This window comes from Papio anubis, chromosome 11 (genome assembly GCF_008728515.1).
Source record: "Papio anubis isolate 15944 chromosome 11, Panubis1.0, whole genome shotgun sequence".
Classification (NCBI taxonomy): domain Eukaryota; kingdom Metazoa; phylum Chordata; class Mammalia; order Primates; family Cercopithecidae; genus Papio; species Papio anubis.
In genome coordinates this window covers 86,940,925-86,962,022 of record NC_044986.1, presented here as the reverse complement: position 1 = coordinate 86,962,022, position 21,098 = coordinate 86,940,925, and the positions used below count along the sequence as shown (strand labels likewise).

The window sequence follows — 21,098 nt, the reverse complement described above, 5'->3', positions numbered from 1 at the left end:
ACTGCCCTTGTGCCCACCGGCCCTGTGTGGGAGGTAAGAAGGGAGTGAGGCGCGTCCTCCAGGAGACAGTGAGTCACTCTTCCCCGCCTCGCTGTGAGCACGTTTCTTCTGTGTTGATTAGCTCTATAATTAGGAGGCGCTTTCCTTCCTGCCTGAACAGAGGAGGGGCTGCAAGGAGCCAGAGGGACTGCTGGGTGAAAGCCTGTCCCCCACTCCCTGCAAGGGGCTGCTGCTCCAAGGAGTCAGAGGGGCTAGTGTAGGGTGCAAGCCTGTCCCCAACTCCCTGCAAGGGGCTGCTGCTCTTCCAGGTGAGGGTTGCCACAGACGTTGGTCTGGCACACTGGCTGGCCCCGGCCCCGTCTGTGCCTACATCCCGGGGGAAGGGGGAGGGTGCTTCCTGAGCCCTTCACAGGGTCTGCTGCCTCGAGATGGGTCTGATGCAGCCAGCAGCAGCTGAGGCAGGAGAGAGGCTCCCCGTGCTTCCTGGAAGTCTGTGGAAGATGCCAGTGCCTCTCCTGCCCCCGAGACCCATTAAATTAGAGTTGTTGGGGTGGGGGTCAGGCACGGTGTCTTTGAAAAGTCGCCACGTGGTGCTGGTGTGCACGTACTACAGCCGAGGGCCTGCCCTGGTTTGTTTATTGATTGATTGATTGAGGCAGGCTCTGGTTCTGTTGCCCAGGCTGGAGTGCAGTGGTATGATCATGGCTCACTGTAGCCTCAACCTCCTGGGCTCAAGTGATCCCCCTGACTCAGCTCCCCAAGTAGCTGGAACCACAGACATGTGCCACCACACCTAGCTAACTTTTCTTTGAATTTTAGTAGAGACAGGGGTCTCTATGTTACCCAGGCTTGTCTCCAACTCCTGGGTTCAAGCGATCCACCCACCTCGGCCTCCCAAAGTGCTGGGATTACAGGCATGAGCCTCTGTACCCGGCCCCTGCCCTGGGTTAGCCAGTGCAGCTTACCTGGAGGCTGAGGCTCTCACGCAGGTGGGCTTCCTGGGCCTTCCATTCACCTGCATATGATTCATCTGGTGTCTTGCTCAGCAGCAGATGTGACCCAGCAGGCCTGGCCTGGAACTTGAGATCTGCACTTTGACAAGCGACAGGTCATGCTGTAGCTGCAGGTCCAGCGGCCACACTTGGAACTGAGAGGCTGTAGGGGAAGGGTCTAGAACTCTAGTGTGCAGCTGAGCTACCTGAAGGGGGAGCACTGGGCCCAATCCCACCAGTTTCTGGCTCAGGAGAAGATGCTTCTCCTGCTTCGGGGACCACACCTGGCCTTAGAGCATCCATGCAGGGTCTGGTTCTCTGGGGTCAGGGTGGCCTGCTCTGTCCAGGCCAGCCCCAGCTGGACCTGGGGTGGAGGTGATGGTTCCCACAAATGCTGGTTGAGCAAGCTGGCCCGCCACAGCCCTGTCTCTGCCTAGCCCTGGGGGGGCTTCCTGAGCTCTCCACAGTGCCCAGACACAAAGGGCCAGTGTGTCTAGAATAAGCAGTGCCTCCTGTGTGGGCTGGAGAGGTGCTGAGCAGTCATGCTGGTGGGAGTCAGCTCCTGGGGGTGAGGAGCCACCTGGTGCCCAGCACCTTACACAGGGGCTCCTCTGATCCTCCCTGCAAACCCCTAAAGTAGTGCTCCCTGTGCCCATTTTATAGACAAAGAAATTAAGGCGCCGAGGGTTTGAGGATCTTGATACAGCCAAGACAGGTGGTGGAGCCAGGCTCCGACTTGGGCCCCCTGCCTGCCCCTGCTGCTTGCTCGGTGTGAATCCTGGCACTGCTGCCCTCTGGCTGTGACCTGGGGCAGTTACTGAGCCCTCACCTGCGTAAGGGAATAAAGGGTTCTCTGGGAGCATAGCGGGTGATTGTGAGGAGTAACTGGGATTCTTCAACTCTAGCATTGCCGTTTTCAGTGTTCAGCACCCTGGCCATCACTGTATCATGATCGCTATTGCTGTGACTGGAGCCAAGGGCCCAGTGTGCAGTTCTTCCCTGGAAAGGGGCCGCCTGGGGGTAGACACAGCTGTTCAGATACACAGGTTTGCAGTTGTACATCGAAGTGCCTGTCCCTGCTGTTGGGGCGAGGAGGAAGCAGGTGCAAGAACAAGTGACCTCAGGGCTGGGTGGGGGTGGCCGGCAGGGGACCCCACAGGGGAAGTGCTGTCATCATCACCATTTCACAGCTGGGAAGGTCGAGGGCTGGCCAGAAGCACCCAGGAACAAGGAGTGGGCCTGCTGCGGGGCCAGGATTCCTGCCCGGGAAAAGCCATGTAGTGAACCTGCCTCTCCACTTGGCACTGAGCCCTGGAGACCCTCCTCGAAGTGCTCCATAGCTGGGCAGGGTGGGCCCTGCTAGGCTTGAGCTTTCAGGGGTAGAGGCTCATGGGGCATCCCCCAGACCTGCAGGGTCTTGGTTTAAAACTGTTGAATGCAGGAGACCTAGCACTGGGCCATGTCCCCAGGTGGGTCTCCAGGTAGGCAGGACAGAAGGAACCCAGAGCACCCCACCTCTCAGGTCAGTGTGGCTCCACACGGGCCCCCTCAGGCTCTGCTGACTCCCCGAAAGGATTGTGAGCATGTGCAGAACCCCTGGTTGCCTGGGACATCCCTGCATGCTCCTTCTCCAGGCCCCCACCCTTGAAGGTGACCAGCTCCCATGTGGCCTTCCCAGCCCCTCTCTGGCTGCTGACCAGTGGGCCGGGTCCCCAGGCTGGCTCCTCAGCTGCTAGGCAGGCCTCCCGGCACTGAGGCAGGTCTCTCTGAAGGCTGGACGTGGAGTGGCCTTGCCCTGTGGGGGATCGGCTGGGGCTGAGTTTGTGGGGTGTCAGAGTGCATCCCCCACATACTACCTCCTGATCAGAGCAGCCTGCAGTGGGAGAGGCCAGTGGCATGGCAAATGCCCTCTCTGATGACTCCAAGAGCTTGGGGTGAGGAGGCCCAACTGACCAAGGTTACCACCTGCTGGTCACCTTTTGAACCCAGAACTGTGATCTTGGGGAAGTTGTCTCAGAGTGCATTGGCCTCAGGTAAGATGCCTGAGACAGTGCTGAGCAGCTGTGGGCAACAAGGGGTCTGTGAGCCCACCTTCATGACTTCATTGCACAAATGGTCACTGAGTGCCACCCTGGGCCAGCAATAGGACACACAAGTGAATGATACAGCCACTTCTGGCTTTGTGGGTCAACAGTCTAGGTTAAACCCAGGGAGTCTTCCTGGAGGTGGTGACACCTAGGCTGGACTTTGAACTCCTGGAGTTTCCTTAATTGAGTTCCTTCCCACTGTGCCTCAGTTTCACCATCTGAAAAATGAAGGATTGGCTCACATCAGTGGTTCTTGGGCTGGAGTAGAGGGTGTGTTGGAGTACAGAAGCAGCCACCCTGAGTTTCTGACCAGCAGGTCTGGGGCTAGGCCTGAGAATGTGCATTCTAACTTGTGTGAGGCACCACTGCTGGCCTGAGTCTGAGGGGAGCATTGTGTGAGTCTAAGCCATGACCTCCCTGCCCTGGAGTGGGGACAGCACTGAGCCTGGGGGCCTGGAGATTCCACCCAGCCTCATCGTGGGGACTTTGGTTGCGTTATTGCTCTCCTTGCTAAGGATTTTCTAAGAATTCCAAGGAAACCTTTAGGCATTTGGTGGGAAAACCAGTGTCATCTAGGCCGGATGCCCTTTTTTCCCTGGTGGCAGGGACAGGGACGTGCTGTGTGTGTGTGTATGGGGGGCGGGCGGCGGGCAGGTGGTCCGCTCTCTGCTTGTAAGGCCCCTACAGGACAGGGGCCCACGGTCCTGTCATGGCACTGAAGTAATCATGGCAACATGCTCTGCCCAGAGGGGAAACTAAGGCCAAAATGGCAGGAGGGCCTGGCTCCTCCACCTGACCTCAGCTGCTGGCACCTGTGCTGCCTTCCCTTGAGGGCCAGGAGGGTGAGGCTGGCTCTGTGTGCAGACAAGGCCACAGGCAGGCCACCCCTGGCTCTCAGGCTGGCAAATGCTGTATTGCCCAGTCTCCACTTGGCTTCTCCCAGGCATGGTTGGCTGTCTGGGGCACTGGGGAAACAGGCCCAGAGGGCTTCAGACTCCCTTAGGCTTCACAAGAACTCCCAGCTGCAGGGTGTGGTGAGACCCTGAGCCCCGTCACAGCGGGCCATGCCATAGAGGACAGTCCCAGTGTGGGCACCGAGCCCGCCAGGAGGCCCAGCTGCTCAGACATCTGCATCTCAGGACATTCAGATTCACTCAAAGCCAGTTCCAGATCTCTCTCCAGCCCCGCCCACCTCATATTGGTCAGCCGCTCGGCCCCAGACCTTCACCGTGTGGAGTGGCCCTGCTCACCACTCCTGCTACCACCTGCCTGAGCAAGCTCTCCCTGGGCTGTGGCAAGACCCACCGTCCACGCGGCAGCCACCACAAGTCAGACCACTGTGCTCAGAGCCCCAGGCTCCCACCTCACGAAGCAGCACATGCAGCCTGTGTGTCCGGCCCTGAGTCCTCAGACTGCCCTCCCAGCTCCCGGCTGCACACATCTCTGGGTCAGGACCTCGGCACCCGCTGTCCCTCATGCCTAGGGTGTTCCTTTCTTATCCTGGGAGCTGCGTGGCCAGCCCCATCAGTTGTTCACAGCCCTCTCACCCCAGGCGGCCCTGACTGCCCACCACGGGCTCCCTGTCCCTCCTCGGACGATTTCTCCAGAGTTTCTCTTCTCTGCTGGCTCTGAGTGTCCAGGGCCCTGGAATGAGGCCTGGCCCGCAGGGAGCTGAAGACACAGTGATCAGATGTGCAGCAGCTGGGGGACCACTGAGGAGCCCGCCTGCCCCTGCCCTGGGATGGGGGTGCCCTCTGCCTGTACTGCTGTGCCCCTGCCACGCACCCCTGTGCACATGCATGCAGGCTGCAGGCTGCCTGGGAGGAGGGTCTGTGGAGCTGTGGAGGTGCCTTTGATGCCTCATGTCCTTGCTCTTTTCTCCCAGGAAACTATGCCCCAGACGTCCGTTGTCTTCTCCAGCATCCTTGGGCCCAGCTGTAGTGGACAGGTGCAGCCTGGCATGGGGGAGCGTGGAGGCGGGGCCGGTGGTGGCTCCGGGGACCTCATCTTCCAAGATGGACGCCTCATCTCTGGGTCCCTGGAGGCCCTGATGGAGCACCTTGTTCCCACAGTGGATTATTACCCCGATGTGAGTACGTGGGGCCTTGTGGAGTGAGACTAATGGGGTGACCTGGGCTCCAGCAGATGTCAGGTGTGGGAGGGAGGCCCCCACAGAGTGGTAGAGCTGGATGGGGCTGCAGGAGGGGCAGGGCAGTGGAGGGCCCAGGCCCACCTCCAGGGCCTTCTCTGTCTTCTGCTCTGCATACAACCCCAGCTAGCAGGGGGCCTGGGGGAACCTGCTGTGACTTCCCTGCTGCTGCCCCAGGCAGGAGGAGATGATCCTGGGGACACGGGAAGCAGAAACACACAAGGGCCGAGCAAGGCCCTGAGTTCTGAGCAGGGCCTCCAAGGAGGAAGAGGAGTTTTAAAGGGCAAAGCCAGCACTTGGGGTCCTGGCGAGGGCACGCCCAGCCCAGGTCCTGGAGCCTAGGGCTGAGCTGGGAAGCTGGTTTGTACATAAACCCTGGTGGTCCAGAATGAAGAGGAGATGGCCTGGCTTGCCGTGCCCTGTCAGCAGAGCCCTGTTCAGGCTGACTCGGGGACTGTTCCTAGGCAACAACCCTAATCCTCCCTTTTCACCTCAAGGTGGCATGATACAGTATTGGAACAGAAAGCGTTCCCTTGTCAAGTGTGGCTTTCCTCCCCCTGGAGGGTGATGTCTTTTAGCAGCAGTGGCACTGGGCCTGCCAGCTCCCTCTTGTGAGCTGAGCATCTACCCTCTGGGAGGGCCAGTCCTGCCCATGTCATGCTACCCCCTCTCCCTCCCTGCCCTGCTAGTCAGCCTGGGAGTTAGACAGCTTGCAGGGAGGTGGGCGGGAGGGATGCTGCCCTCTAGCTTCCAATGAACGGGGCTGCAGTCAGCCTGGCTTCACCACCTGCCAGGCTTCCTCTGCCTTCTGGGCTTTGGGTGAGGGGGCCTTGCCTTTCTGTTGCCCACTTCTCCTCCTCCTCCATCTGTCCTTCTGTCCATCCCGTAAGCCCTGTCAGGGTTTGGCTGGGGCTGGAGATGGCAGTGCAGACAGGCTGGTGAGTGCTCACAGGGCAGAGCCAGGGGAGAGGCCCAAGGCCCTGAAGTAGTCCAGGGCAGGACCGTCTGTGGGACATGGGCCTCATGCTGCAGCTGGAGAAGCCGCCCCTCTCAGAGGCCTACCCCAGAGGAGCCAACTTGGCGGTCACCCAGTGTGGTCCCTGTGCCCTGGGATCTGACCAGCTTCCCAGGAGAGGACAGAGGGATGGTAGGGGCAGGAGAGCCCAGTTGGGCATTGGCTCCTCTGCCAAGCATCTACCCCTCCCCTGCCACCCCACCGTTCCCCATGTGCACGGGTAGCTGAACACACTCACATATGCACACAAACACACACACATGGTGTCCGTGCTCCTCCTTGGAGATGCACAGGCTCTCCCCTTGGGTGCCCTGCCCTTGGCCAAGAGCTCCATGGCGGGCCTTTCCTCCACATCTTGGTGTCTCCTTAGAAGGTGGACCCTGAGAGATGTGCTGGCTCTGACCCCCCAAGTCCCCATGCTGCACAGCCTGGGACAGGGCGTGGGAAGTTTGCAGGATGTTAGAGGAGTCCCCGGTGCTCTAGGGAGGGCTGCGGTGGGCAGTGCCAGCCCAGGCCCCTGAGCCCTGCTCCAGGAGGCCTGTACTCTCAGCAAATACAACCTGGCTTGCTTCTGGCTAGGGCAAGAAAAACCGGGTTATTTGGGCTGGGAGTAGGGGCAGAGGCTCCTGGGCAGCCCAGCCTGCAGCAGCCACGTGGGGCAGAGTCCCTCTAGGGAGTCCCAGGCAGTCTCCCTGACCTGCAAGTCTACCCTGTCCACAAGCAGGAGCCAAAGTGAAGTTCCCACAGACACTGACCCTCATTAGACAAAAGGCCCAAGAACCCAGCCCATGAGGATCTCGATGGAGGGCATGTGGATGTGGTATGGAGGGGCCCTGCTCTGGCAGTCAGGGTCTAGGCCCAGAGCTGGTCAGAGAGTGCAGGGACCCCAACCACCATTGCTTCTCAGGCCCCGCCCCTGCTGATGGGGCCTCGACCCTGCTGATGAGGCCCCGCCCCATGGATCAACCCTGCTCCCGATAGGCCCCGCTCCTGTGCTAACCTCCCTGCATCCCCCACCCTCCCCACCGCTGACCTCCAGCCCGGCCCACGAGGATCTGAAGAAGCAACTGGCTTGCATCCTGGCGCAGCGAGCCCCATGGAGCCCTACCAACGTCCCAGGCTGGGGTTAGCCCTATGGTGGCTTGGGGCAGAGAGGGGGAGAATCCCAGTGGAGGAAGGCTGCTAGGAGCCCTCGGAGAGCTGCTGGGAGGCGGGGCTCGAGCTGTGCCTCCTAGGTAGGCAGGGCCGAGGTAGCAGTAAGAGGAGGAAGGGCCTGCAAGGCGAAGGGAACCGGGCAGGCGAAGGCATGGCCGCCGGACGGGCGGTGCTGGGCCTGGGAAGCAGCCGGGCCAGGTGAAGCAGCGCGGTGAGCCCCCGGGGGGCCTGCTTCCGCCGAGCCTCACCCTCCCTCCGCCCTCTCTCCGTCTCCTGCCTTCAGAGGACGTACATCTTCACCTTTCTCCTGAGCTCCCGGGTCTTTATGCCCCCTCATGACCTGCTGGCCCGTGTGGGGCAGATCTGTGTGGAGCAGAAGCAGCAGCTGGAGGCCGGGCCTGAAAAGGTGATCCGGGGCCTGGCTGGGGCAAGGGCGGGGGCAGGGGGCGGGAGGTGAGGTCAAGGCTAGGGGCTGGAGGCATGGGGCGGGGTTCCGTGTGGAGCCAGGGGGCGGGGTCAGGGCTAGAGTTGGGGCTTGGCCTGGCTGGGACTGTGGGACGGGGTACAGGGTGGGGCCAGGGGGCGGGGTCAGGGCTAGGGTTGGGGCGTGGCCTGGCTGAGGCTGTGGGGCGGGTCTGAGTTGGGGCGTGGCGCCACGGTGAGGTCTGGTATGGAGCTGTGGGTTGGGTTAGGGGCGTGGTGGGAGGGGGAGGCCCGAGCCGGCAACGTGGGCGTAATCCCGTGGTTTGGAGGCTGTGCGACGTGGGCGAAGAAAGCCGCAGGGCTGTGGACTGGGTGGTGCAGGGGCCGGGGGCGAGGTCCAGCGGTCTGAGTGGGCTGATGTGGGCTGGCGCAAAGTCTTTGTGGACGCAGGAGGGGCTTGGCCCGTGGTGCGTTCTAGGGGATTGGAGGATGGGGGCGCGGCGACTGAGCCTCGGGCACAGTCCCCCCTCCATGGGGGTTGAGGCAGCGGGGGCATCTTCCGAGAGGGTCGAAGTCGTTTCAGCCAAGAGGGCCAGTCCTCATGCTCTAGGCCCTGTGCTGGGTGGGGTCGTGCGTGCCTGTGGACTAGGACGCGGGGGCGCGTCGCCTCTCCTCAGGGTCACACCCCTTTCAGCGCTGTCGCCCTGCTTTCAACCGCGGGGGGCAGACGGGAGCTCTCCTCTAACTGGATGGCTTGGCTTGGATTATTTTACTGTATTGTTTTTATGGGTGACTTCTCATTATAGCAAATGGAATTAGTTTTTTGTCACCTTAGAGATGGGGTAGGTTTTTTGAATATAAGTTTATTTAAGTGAAAAAGAAAGCCAACTTAAGGGAAAAGAAGAAGGAACCAAACAGGAGTCCTGTGGTGGTTCAGGTCTGGCCAAACTGCAGGTGGCACGCAGTTGGGGGCTGTGCCCAGCACAGGCCCTGGGGTGTGGCTCGGGGATGTGGGAAGCTTGCACAATTTGCCATCTTGTCCTCTGCTCTGCCCTGTGGGGCCTCACTCCGTATCCTCTGCTGCCCCAGGCCAAGCTGAAGTCCTTCTCAGCCAAGATCGTGCAGCTCCTGAAGGAGTGGACGGAGGCCTTCCCCTATGACTTCCAGGATGAGAAGGCCATGGCTGAGCTGAAAGCCATCACACACCGTGTAACCCAGTGCGACGAGGTGAGTGCTCTCTGGGCTCTGGTCAGGGTCCTTGGGTGTGTGTCAGGGTCTGCCCTTGGGAGGGTGGGGGCTTCGGGGATAATTCTGTATGTGGTCCCCTTCCATGTTACTCCCCCAGGAGAGTTGCTGGGTGGCCCCATTCAACCTCCCTTCCCCCAGATGACAGCTCAGCTGTCCAGCAGTGGGCCAGGGTCACTCATGATACTGCACACAGGGACCTTGCAGCCCAGTTGCAGGCCTGGCGATCATTGCCTCGACCCTCTCCTGGCCCTTGCTGTTCTTGTCCTGGAGTGGGAGCCTATTGAGAGTTTGTAAGGTTCTGCCTGTCCTGGATTAGTGAGAGGAGGTGGGGGTAAGGCTTTAAATAGGCCTCCCATTTTTCAAATGTCTTCACCCTTGCCTTTGGTGGAGAGAAAACTGGAGATGCCTGGGCCAACTGGGCCTCCACAGTAGAAGTATTTCCTGTGCTTAGCAGCTCCTGTTCACCTAGAGTACTCCAGGAGGAGCCAGGGATCCCAGGCTGCCCCCACCTAGGGGGCAGAGACTCCTGGCTTTGGCAGAAGCCTTTCCCATGCCTTGAACTGTTCTATGGGCCGCTCCTGCTGCAGGAAGCACCTCAGTGGGCCACCTCTGAAAAAGTCATGCTTTTCAGACCCAAAAGCTCAGCCTTGAGCCTGTCTCTGCCCTTAGCCTCGTTCTGCAGCAGGACAGCCCACTGAGACCCCTCCCCAGCAGTCCTCAGAGGAGCCCACACTGTGCCCCACTTTGTCCTTGAAGGCCTGAAGGCTGAGGTTTAGATAGGAGCTGTGGGCTTACGTTGGTCAGGCACATCCCTGGAGGTGAGATGGATCCTACCCACAGTGGTGGTGGGCTTGCTGCCAGCCCATGCTGGCACCCTTATTGCCCTCAACCCCATAGGAGAACGGCACAGTGAAGAAGGCCATTGCCCAGATGACGCAGAGCCTGTTGCTGTCCCTGGCTGCCCGGAGCCAGCTCCAGGAACTGCGCGAGAAGCTCCGACCACCGGCTGTAGACAAGGGGCCCATCCTCAAGACCAAGCCACCAGCCGCCCAGAAGGACATCCTGGGCGTGTGCTGCGACCCCCTGGTGCTGGCCCAGCAGCTGACTCACATTGAGCTGGTCAGTGCTGCTTCATGCCCTGACTGGGGGGCGGGGGCTGCGGGACCACAGTGCCTCTTTCAGCACAGCACTGCAGGCCCCTGCTAGTCACACTGAGCCATCAGGGAAGCCCGCTTGCCAGTCCCAGCTGCTACACTTCATGCCAGGTGTGTGTCCATCTGAGTGGCGGGCACCTCTGTGCCTGGCACTCACATCCTCAGGAGCACAGCAGTGCTGTGTCAGTGGGAGGAGCTGGAGCAGCGTCGTCCTGCAGTGGGGACTGTAGTGGCCCTAGGATGGAGGACTGGCCTGGGAGGAGGTGAAGGTCCTATGCCCTGGGCAGCTCCTCCTCTCCCTGTGCCCACGCCTATGCAGTGCTGTCCCTTCTCCAGGGGAGGCTTGTCACCTTCCCTTTGCTGTCTTCCACCCCAGGACAGGGTCAGCAGCATTTACCCTGAGGACTTGATGCAGATCGTCAGCCACATGGACTCCTTGGACAACCACAGGGTAAGTGGGCCAAGGCCCGTGGCACCCCTGCCAGCCCTGTCTGCCTGGCACTTGCACTCCATGCAGGGTGGGTGTGGGCCTCACTTAGTGCCTCTGGAGTGCTGGGCCATGAGCCCTGATGGATGTGGCACTGGCCCTCCTAGCACCTGCTCCAAGAGGCCTTAGATGGCTGTGCTGGTCATGGATGATGAGTGCTGGGAAAGGTCACAGACTTGGGCTGGGGAGCCAGCCTGGCCTGCCAGCCCTGCACTGGGCAGCAAGGAGCAGGCAGGCATGATCGAGGCTGCTGCAGTGTAGGCTGAGCCATGGCTGGGGACCAGGGCCAGCTGTGGGGACTGAGTTGTCCAGCCAGGGTCCTCCAGGCCCCCTATGACCTGGTGTGTCCTTTCCAGTGCCGAGGGGACCTGACTAAGACCTACAGCCTGGAGGCCTACGACAACTGGTTCAACTGCCTGAGCATGCTGGTGGCCACTGAGGTGTGCCGGGTAAGTACCGACGGCAGACATGGTGGGGTGGCTGCCATGCCCACACCCAGCGAGGCCCTGATCCTGCCCCAGAAGTTAGATGATGGAACTTTAAGAGTGAACGCACGAAGTCCCTGTGCATTGTCAGGGCCTTGGTGGTCCCCCAACCCCAACATATAGCGATTCCTTCAGTGACAACAGACACCCTGTCCATGGAGTGCTCCTCATGCCCAGCACCATTTTTCTTGCCTGTGTGAGGCTTTGCAGGCCCTCACAGCCCTCTGGGGCAGATGGTGCCCTCCCTTTGATGACTGAGGAGCCTGAGCATAGGCTGTGCGCATGTCTGGGCCACCCAGACGCAGCCATAGACCTGGACCAGCCCACTGTGGCCAGAAGCTAAGTCCCAAGGTCCTCCCTGCCCCTCTGTTCCTCTGCCCGGTGGCCCCAGCTCCTGCTGTCCCCTGGCAGCGCCGTGCTGAGGTCACCTGCCACCTTCCAGGTGGTGAAGAAGAAACACCGGACCCGCATGTTGGAGTTTTTCATTGATGTGGCCCGGGAGTGCTTCAACATTGGGAACTTCAACTCCATGATGGCCATCATCTGTGAGTGACTGGGCACCCAGGGTGGGACTGCTGTGTGGCCCGCCCCCTAGCCCTGACCCTACCTGCTGTCCTCTGCAGCTGGCATGAACCTCAGTCCTGTGGCGAGGCTGAAGAAAACTTGGTCCAAGGTCAAGACAGCCAAGTTTGATGTCTTGGAGGTAGGCACCTGAGTCCCTGTCACAGCTGCGAGCCGCACCCACTTTGTCCCGCAATGGCTCGAAGGGGGCCCTGACAGTGGGGGTGGGGAGCTGCTGTCCTCTCCCTGTGGTCAGCACCTACCTGCTGGCTGAGTTGGCCTGGCGTGTTCATCCTCCAGCAGCGGGGACTTAAGGTGTCCTCGGTTACTTCAGGCGGACCCGGCATCGCCTAAGGCAAGTTCCAGAGTGGAAGGCGGTTAAGCAAGAATTTGACAAGAGTGGGGTTGTGCTGGAAGACACTGCCTTTTCCTTGGTCAGTGTCTCCAGGTCCTGGCTTGTCTAGATGGCCCAGAGGCTGGCAGACAGGATCATCTGCAGCCTTCCTCAGATGTGTGTGATCACAGAGTCCATTTTTGCAAAGCATGTGTCTTGTAGAGCTGATCAGGTCTGGGAGATGTTGATCTAAGTAGAGGAGCAAAGGGAAGTCTCAAAGGAAGGAGGGCGAGGGGGTCAGGCTTGGCAGGCAGGGCAATGACACTTCTTTATGGCTTTCCAGAGGATGCCGGGACCTGAACTCAGAAGCCCTGGCTCCAGAGCTCAGCCAGGCAACCTTGGGCATCCCCTCCCCTGTGCTAACTCCCAGGCTGCCCAGGGGCCAGGTGCCTTCTCTGTCTGCTGCCTCCTGCTCTGCAGAGGGGTGTCTTGAGCAGGTCAGAGGGGCATGGGGCTGTGATGCTCACCAGGTCCTCCCTGTGCCCACAGCATCACATGGACCCGTCCAGCAACTTCTGCAACTACCGCACAGCCCTGCAGGGGGCCACGCAGAGGTCCCAGATGGCCAACAGCAGCCGTGAGAAGATTGTCATCCCTGTGTTCAACCTCTTCGTTAAGGACATCTACTTCTTGCACAAAATCCACACCAACCACCTACCCAACGGGCACATTAACTTCAAGGTGAGCTCAGCCCCATGGGGTCCCAGCACAGGGCAGGCCAGGTGGAAACTGTCTTGAGCTACTGGAGCTGCCAGCAGTAGCCCTGGGTCAGGGTCTGTGGGTTTCCTGAGCCCTCCCTGAGGTTCACAAGGGCCTTCAAGACCGAAAGCCTTATGGTGGGTCAGGGGTGCTGTTTGACTGTGAGGTTTGAGGTGCGCCTGTCTGTACTTCTGGGTGGATGGCCTAGTTGCAGAGCTTGGAGTCACAGGGAATTGTATTTATCCAGGACCGTGGTTCCAGCCTGGCCCCAACAGGGAGACAGCCCTGTCCACCCCTGTGGGATTGGAAGTCAGGAGGGGTTTAGGTAGGAAGTGACTTGAGTAGGGAGGAGGCGGCAGAGAATTCCAGATGGAAGTGAAGAGCCTGCCTGGTGGGCCTGAAGGCACCTGCTGAGGATGGGAGGGTGGGACATAGGTGGCAGGGCAGGTGTAGGAGGCTCTGGGCTGCCGGATGCCTACCTCACACAGGTGAGGGGTGGGCAGGAGCAGGGATCCCTCCGAAGGTCCCAGAGAAGGGACATCATGACATGTTCTGGTTGGCGCCACTGGGCTGGGTGTGGATGGGGTGCCTGCCTCAGGCTGGAGTCATCAGTAGGGCCTTCTCTGGGTCCCTGCACAGAAAGGCAGAGACCCTGCTGCCAGCCTGATGGCCCAGGTGGAGGGCTAGATAGAGTGGCCTTGGGGGACACCTGCTGGCTCTGAGGCTGCATGGCATGCCACCATGGCCACGGGGTCAGCGTGCAGGGCCACTGTCCCATCTCGCTGGGACCAGTGAAGTGGGCAGGAGACTGAGGCCAAAACCTGCGTCCCCTGCCCTGACCGAGTGTTTGGTGCTTAAGGTGACAGATGAACATCAGTTGGTTTTGCTCCCTTCAGAAATTTTGGGAGATCTCCAGACAGATCCATGAGTTCATGACATGGACACAGGTAGAGTGTCCCTTCGAGAAGGACAAGAAGATTCAGAGTTACCTGCTCACGGCGCCCATCTACAGCGAGGAAGGTGAGGGCTGCCTCCCAATGCAGCATGCCTCCCTCCCCACCTGACTCCTTGTCCAGGCCCGGTGCCCTTTGGGGTTGCCCTGGGAGGTGGCCTGCTGGCTGCTCCATGCCACACAGGCCTGGCTCTGCTCGCATGGGCGAGTGTGCATGAGGGTGGGTCGTGGGATGGATGGAAGAGAAGGACAAGAGACTCAGTTTCCAGTGGCCACTGGAGAGGGTCACATGGGGTTAGGGCAGGAGCTGCAACACGAGGAACCTTCCTAGAGTCCCCAGCAGGCAGCCTGAGAGCCCCACACAGCAGAGAACTGTGTTCAGCCCAGCCAGAGGTCACTGTCCCCTTGTCCTGGGCCGCACCCTTGAAGGGACAGCTGGGTTCAGGCAGACACTGCATGGGGACGCAGACTCTGAGGGACTTTCCTGTCTCTCAGCTCTCTTCGTCGCCTCCTTTGAAAGTGAGGGTCCTGAGAACCACATGGAAAAAGACAGCTGGAAGACCCTCAGGTAGGAGAGTGCCAGCGACATGGGAGTCTGTGAGGAAGAGGGAGGACTCAGGGTGGGCACAAGGGTCACCCTCCTGGAAAGGGGGCCTGGGCACTGTCGCGTCCCTGGTGCGGGGCTGCCGGACATGTTTGGTGGGAGGCTGAGGATGGCTCAGACCCGCTGCCCTGCTCGGGCCTGAGTGCTGCCTGTCCCCTGTCCCCCTCTAGGACCACCCTCCTGAACAGAGCCTGAGGCGGATGCAGCCCGCGACGCCAGAGGAAGCACGCGCACTAACTGGGTTTAAATTTCGACTGATGTGGGTTGAGATGAGGAGGCCTCACTGGTTGGGGTCCATTTTGTATATAACTTTTATGAGAAAAAAAAATGGTAATTATTTCATGCATCAACCTTTGGCACTTACAAAGTTTTTTTGTTTATTTTAAATAACAGGGCAGGGCCCTGCTTTGGGGAGGGAGAGGGGAGAGTATCATGGGAGATGGCATCCATGATAACATCTTATTCTAATGAAATGTAGATTTTTATTTTCTACTTTTGATTATTAACATCTTATGAAAAAAATATTTTAAAAAACCCAACCAAAACCAACGTGAGCCCTGCCTGCTCGGACGCCTTTCCAGCCAGTGTCTCTGACGTCGGGGTTAGTGCCTTAGAGGGTACTGGGGTCTGGTCTTCCTGCTCTGTGGTTCGGGCTGCGGTGAGTCCCACTCCATCTGGGCGCCTGCCCTCAGGAGGGCTGGTGGCTGGGAGGTCACGTCCGCACACTTCTGGAAGTGAGCCTTTGAGTACAGGCTGTCCAAAGTTTACATTTTCATTTTCCTTTCAGGGATTTGTGGGGTCAGGGAGGGGCAGGGGGCACCTGGCAGAATATTTTCTGTGACAATGTGTCCAGCAAATCATTCTTCAACTACATTTTAGAAAGCAGGAAATCTAAAATAAGGGAGGGAAGCATGGAGTTGTCAGGTTTTTGGGCTGCGATGGAAAGACACACTGAGCTGTGATGAAGAAAAATACACGGCTGACTCCAGGGTGGTGACATTTAGAGCTAGTCTTGAAACCTACCTACAGGGGGGAGGGAGCCAACAGCCCTCCTCCCACCTGGGTGGGCAGCGCCCCTAATTGGAATTAGAAACAAAATTCGCCAGGCCATACTGCTGGAGCTCATTCAGATAAAACTGCCCAATACTGAGAGGTGTTTTCTACATCCAGCTAGAGGAGCACACTCCATTTTCCTATGTCTGACTTCCTGGTGTGAGCCCTGGGCACTACTGACCATGGCACAGGACAGCTGTCCTTCAGAAAGCGTGAGGTCCATCCACGCAGACCGTCTCCCTCGCAGGAATTCCGCACCCTCGTCCCTCTCTGCATTCCCGGCTTCTGCAGGAGCCTTGATTAATGGGGAAGCCTGGGTGAGGATGGGCCAGGTCCCAATTCCCAAAGCTCCTGGGAGAGCCTGAAGACACTGGGAGAGGCTGGGCCTGGGGAGGAGGCAGCCCTAGGCCCGCTGCCCATGCCTCTGGTCCTGGGTGGAGCAGGAATAGTTCCACTGTATTGTCACAGTGTGTTTGCACTTTCTGAGGTTCTAGCTAGTACAGATTGTATATTGATAGTACATATTGCTTTGTTTATGTCTTTGAGATGAGAAAGGCTTAAAACTTGAGAATATATATTTGGAATACAGCCTTAGAATGGTTTCTGTACACATCCACGTGCACTTCACGGGTGATCAGTTCTAGTACCTACTTGAAACAGTGTCTATGTTTGCTACTTTATTTTCCCAATTTGATACATACCCTAATTTGATGTTTTGGTATTTAAGATGAACTCTGAGTATGAAGCTGTACCATAATGCAGGATGTCAGTTTTGGTGTGACTGGACATACTTGCTTCAATAAAAGAACACGTCACTCCCCTCCCTTGCCTGCTATGTGTGTATGGTGAGGGGGCAGCCCTGCTGCTGGCTGGAGACGTGGGTCCCCTGGGGCAGGGAGGAGGGTGAGGCTGCCAGGCCTGCTGTGGCCTTCCCAGGAGGGACTGGGCAAGGGACTTTTGTCTCCAGTTGGCAACACTTTCTGACAAAGGGCTTTCCACTGGATAAGGCAAGACTTGAAAAAAGCTATAGGAGGCACATTTAGTCCTACTCTCCTCAATGTGAGCTCCAAAAAGATATCACTGGCTGCTGTATTGCATGGTCGCATGGTCACGTAAGTTCAGGATACCTAGTTAAGCTAGGCTGTATGGGCTGTGTGACTGCAGAGGAGTCAGATGGCCTCTCTGGGGCAGGGGAGGTTGGGGAACCCCTGGACACAATCCTGCAGGGCAGCCTGCAGAAAGCAGGTCTGGAGGGGCTGCTTCTGGTGTCATGAGTTATACTCAAGAGTAACAGAGAAGAGGGGTTCACTGGGGCGCACATGAGAGCTCGAGAATTGAAGGAAAAGAACTAAGGCTCCAGAACCAGGACATGGTACTCCCCTCTGCTCCTCCAACCTGCCCATTCCCGCGGTTCTCAGGCCCGGACTAGGTGGGGACTGCACCCCAGGGATAACTCAGCTCATCTTTCACTATGCGCTGAGTGTCATCATTCCCATGAGATGAGCACTATCCAACAGAAACCTTTCTGGGGTAAGGGAATGTCCTGTATCTGTGCTGTCCAGTACAGCAGCTGCCAACCACATGTGGGTCCTGTCCACTGGGATGTGGCCAGTGTGACCCAGGGGCTGAATTTGGGATGTGAATTTGGACAGCCAGGAGCCCCTGTGTTGGACGGAAGCTGGGCCTTGGGGCCTTGCCACCCCATGCAGTGGGCAGTAAAGGACAGGTGCTCAGGTGTCTGTGGAGGAAATGGGGACATGGAGATGATGCTTGAGCTTTTAGTGAATGATATTTTTTAGGTCTTTAAATCCAATGGCATCCCTAATTTCCTGGTGAAGTTATTTTTGGAAGTGTTCATCTGCCTCAGCTGAAGAAGGGGGAGTGCATAATTTGCCCTGGCCTTGGATACAACCTCAAGCTGGGCGGGCCATCCTCTGCCATGGGCAGTGGCTCTCAAGTGTGGGTCCCTGGGAACCTGTTTGAATGTCCATTCTTAGGCCCCTCCACATACCTCCTGAACTGGCAACATGGTGGGGGCCTAGTCCAAGCCTTGGGCCGCACAGTACGTGCGAGAAGCACTCGGTGGGTGACAGTCTATATGCCTTGTGACCAGCACATCCCTGTGTGATGGCTGAATGTCACCCTTCACACGTTTCAGGAACAAATTGATGTCCGAGTGCCAGATGTAGCAGAATAAGCTAAAGATCTGTACTAAGCCATGGAGACTTCTATGACACACGTTGCTTGTGACACACACCTACTATGCCCATATGCGAACATAGGCCCTGCTACTCAGGGAGGCACAAGGCAGCAGGGAGGGAGCAAGGACCTGGGGAACCTGGAGTGAGCGCTGGTCTTCAGCCCCCAGCTGGAGAAGCTTGGACAAGCTGTTCACCTTATAGCCTCCATGTTCTCATCTGATCTCCCTTGCAGGGCTGTGGTGGCAGACAGAGCAGGCACCCGGTTCACTGTCAGCACAGTCAGTGCTTGCTGTGGACTGGCCCTGGCGCTGGGGACGCCAAGCAGCACTTCTGCAAAAGGCCACAGCACCGTTTGGGAAAAGTGAAGCAAAGGCTCCCTTCTCAAAGGAACACCTGGGGTCCTGGTCAATACGAAGCATGTTAGCATTCACCACAGTCACTGTTCGATCTAACCGGCACAGAAATATAAATGGGAAAGAATTCCCACCAATTTGCATTCAAAACTTCAAGAAGCAAAACTTACAATCCATCTGCAGGCCAGTTTAGATGATGTTAACACAATTTCAATCTTTACTCCCAACAAGGAAGTCAGGATACTGTGAGGAAGGTGAGGGGCTGACGAACACCTCACAAGTATCTACCCCACAGCACCAGGATGCTCAGGTGCAGACGCTCAGGTACGGCTGTACAGCAGCAGGGCTGAGTGGTTCAGCAACCGTGCAGGGAAGAGTGTAAGAAAGTAAACTGCACCACTTGTTCATTTCTGGCAGTGTGAGAGATGAAGTGCGTGCCCACTGAAAATGATAAAGTTGTACCAAATTTAAAAATCCAAGTGAAGGCAGGGAGCCAGAGAAGTCAGGGAAGCTCTGGAGCCTGCTTTGCCTGAGGGTAAGGACCATGAACTTCTGTTTTCAAGTCCACAGGGGTAGAGAAAAACGTCCAGGGCCTGCCTCAAGATGAAGAATCAAATAGGAGACCCCAGCCCATAAAGCTGGCATCTCAAAGAGCCACCCCTCAGTGCAGCCGTGAGCTTGAAATAAGGCGCTCCACCCAAACCCCACCGAGGGAGCTAGGAAAAGCTCCCTGATTTGAACCTCAGCACTGAATGGAGGCAGGGAAATTTTACCTTGATAATTGATAACGATGAATCAGTGAGCTTCACAAAATTTTGCAGCACAAATCAACACTGGTCCAACAAACTTTAAGCTGAGAATTCTTTGAACTGGCCCTGAACCTGTACTGCCCCTAAACATCCAGTAGAAACAAACATTCTGACCTATATTCCAGTTTTTTTAAAAAATCTCCTTAGCTGTGTCTAATTTTGTTCAACCCATCTGTTGGATTTAAAAAATTCAATTATTGTAGTTTTCATTTCTAGATGCTCTATTTGGTTCTTTTCCAAATCTGATCATAATTCTGAAGAAATTACCAGAATCTAACACATAAAGCATTGGAAAACAAGAAACAGGTGGAGACATGGAGGGCACAGCGGTTTTAACATGTTATCAGAGTTAGAGAAGCAAAGAGAGAATGAGGCAGAAATCACTTTTGAAAAGAAAACAGCTGAGAATTTTTCAGAGTAACAATCCAAGGAACCCAAAGAATCTTAAGCAGGACCAGAAAAAAAACAAACCCACACACGGATGTATCATAGTGACACAGAACAGAAAAGAAGAGAGTGGATTGCTTTCAATGGATGATGGCTGTTACGCTGATGATTCACAGCAGAAATAACTGAAGCCAAGAGACAGTGGAGTAGTAACTCCAATGTGCTAAAAAGACAAATAATGGCCAATTTAGAATTCTCTACTTTTTAAAACTATTTATTAAATGAGAGATAATAAAGATATTTACAGACAACTCAATGGTGTTTGCTATCCACAGACCTTCCCTAAAAGAAAAACTAAAGGATGGATCTTGACTCTTACTGCAACCCATATACAAAACGATTTCCAGATGGATCACAGACCTAAATATGAAAGGCAATGCAATGAAGTGTCAAAAAAAGAATTTAAAAAATTCTGAGAGTAGGAAAGGTTTCTTAAATTGGACACCAAAATCACTAGCCATAAAAGAAAATTGGTTTTTATTGAAATTAAGAACTTTTGTTTACTGACAGATAACATTAACATACTGAAAGAGAGGCCGTTGCTAGGAGAAGGTATGTGTAATATGCAAATCTGACAAAGGACTCAAATTCAGAATTCAGAATTAACCCCTACAAATCAACTAAAAAAAAAAAAAATCAAACTTTTTTTTTTGTTAAAAAGGCAGAAAAACTTCAACAGGCATTTCACAAAAGAAGATATCTAAATGGCCAATAAGTATATGATAAAGTACTTGATATCATTCCCTGATTATAAACTAAGATGAAAAGAACTGTACACACCCATTAGAAATTATAATTAAAGAGTTTAAATTAAAAACACTGGAAATACTGTGTTGGGGAGGATGTAAAGCAACTGATCTCTCATACATGGCTGGTAAGGGTTATTTAAAAGGATTGAAAAAAATCTGCCCACTCCTGGCAAAGCTGATCAAGAAAAAATAGAAAGCATAAATATATCAGGAATGAGAAAAAAAGGATATCACTATAGATCTTATACATATCACAGAGATAATAGGAGGATATTGATTTCATCTGAATTTTCAAATTTATCAGTATAAATTCCTAGAAAATTATGATTTACCCAAAATAACTCAATGAAAGCTTATTCTACAAAAAATAGAAAGTCTGAATAGTTACATAATTACTAAATAAATTGAACAACTGATCAAAAATCTTCCCAGATAGAAAAGTTCATGCCCAAGTGGCTTTCAGGCAATTCTTCCAGGCAGTTCCAAATATTCAAGGAAGAAATTTATTCTAGTTTTACAAAACTTTTTTAGAAACAGAGTAAGAAGGAACACTTGTAACTTAGTTTATAAGCTAGTATAACCTCAACAGAAAAGCCTAATGAGGGCCAGACATGGTGGCTCACACCTGTAATCTCTGCACTTTGGGAGGTCAAGGTGGGAAGATCACTTGAAATCAGGAGCTCCAGACCAGCCTGGACAACAAACCAAGACCCTGTCTCTACACACAAACCAACAACAACAACAACAACAACAAAAATGAGTCAGGTGCAGGGGTGTGTGCCTGTGGTCCCAGCTACTTGAGAGGCTGAGGTAGGGGGATCACTTAAGCCCGGAGGTTGAGGTTGCAATGAGCCATGATCACCCCCACTGCACTCCAGCCTTGGGGACAGAGCAAGATCCTGTCAATTAAAACAACAAATAAATAAACAAAAATGCCCAACAAGGAAGAGAAAGGGAAGTCATAGGCAATCTCATTCATGAACATAGATTAAAAACACCTGAAGTATATACATACCCACACCCCCGACATGAATACATATGAGATGTGTAAATGTGAATACTTACATGTGTGTATATGTAA

General features: G+C 55.7%; 1 protein-coding gene across 3 annotated transcripts in view; it reads left to right on the top strand.

Annotated features, from left to right (window-relative positions):
- RASGEF1A (RasGEF domain family member 1A) overlaps positions 1-16,279 on the top strand; it is a 70,422-nt gene extending 54,143 nt beyond the window's left edge. For 2 of the 3 annotated variants that reach the window (XM_017962756.3, XM_017962755.3), the window contains exons 2-13: positions 4,965-5,168; positions 7,682-7,804; positions 8,911-9,048; positions 9,967-10,188; positions 10,600-10,674; positions 11,067-11,159; positions 11,638-11,740; positions 11,819-11,898; positions 12,640-12,831; positions 13,746-13,869; positions 14,297-14,369; positions 14,576-16,278. In XM_017962756.3, coding sequence (XP_017818245.1) covers positions 4,971-5,168; positions 7,682-7,804; positions 8,911-9,048; positions 9,967-10,188; positions 10,600-10,674; positions 11,067-11,159; positions 11,638-11,740; positions 11,819-11,898; positions 12,640-12,831; positions 13,746-13,869; positions 14,297-14,369; positions 14,576-14,600 — 1,446 coding nt within the window. In that variant the 5' untranslated portion in view covers positions 4,965-4,970 and the 3' untranslated portion in view covers positions 14,601-16,278. Of the gene's footprint in view, positions 1-4,964; positions 5,169-7,681; positions 7,805-8,910; positions 9,049-9,966; positions 10,189-10,599; positions 10,675-11,066; positions 11,160-11,637; positions 11,741-11,818; positions 11,899-12,639; positions 12,832-13,745; positions 13,870-14,296; positions 14,370-14,575 lie in introns of all 3 variants that reach the window. The other variant, XM_021943212.2, reaches the window with a different exon arrangement.
- Positions 16,280-21,098: the final 4,819 nt, after the last annotated feature.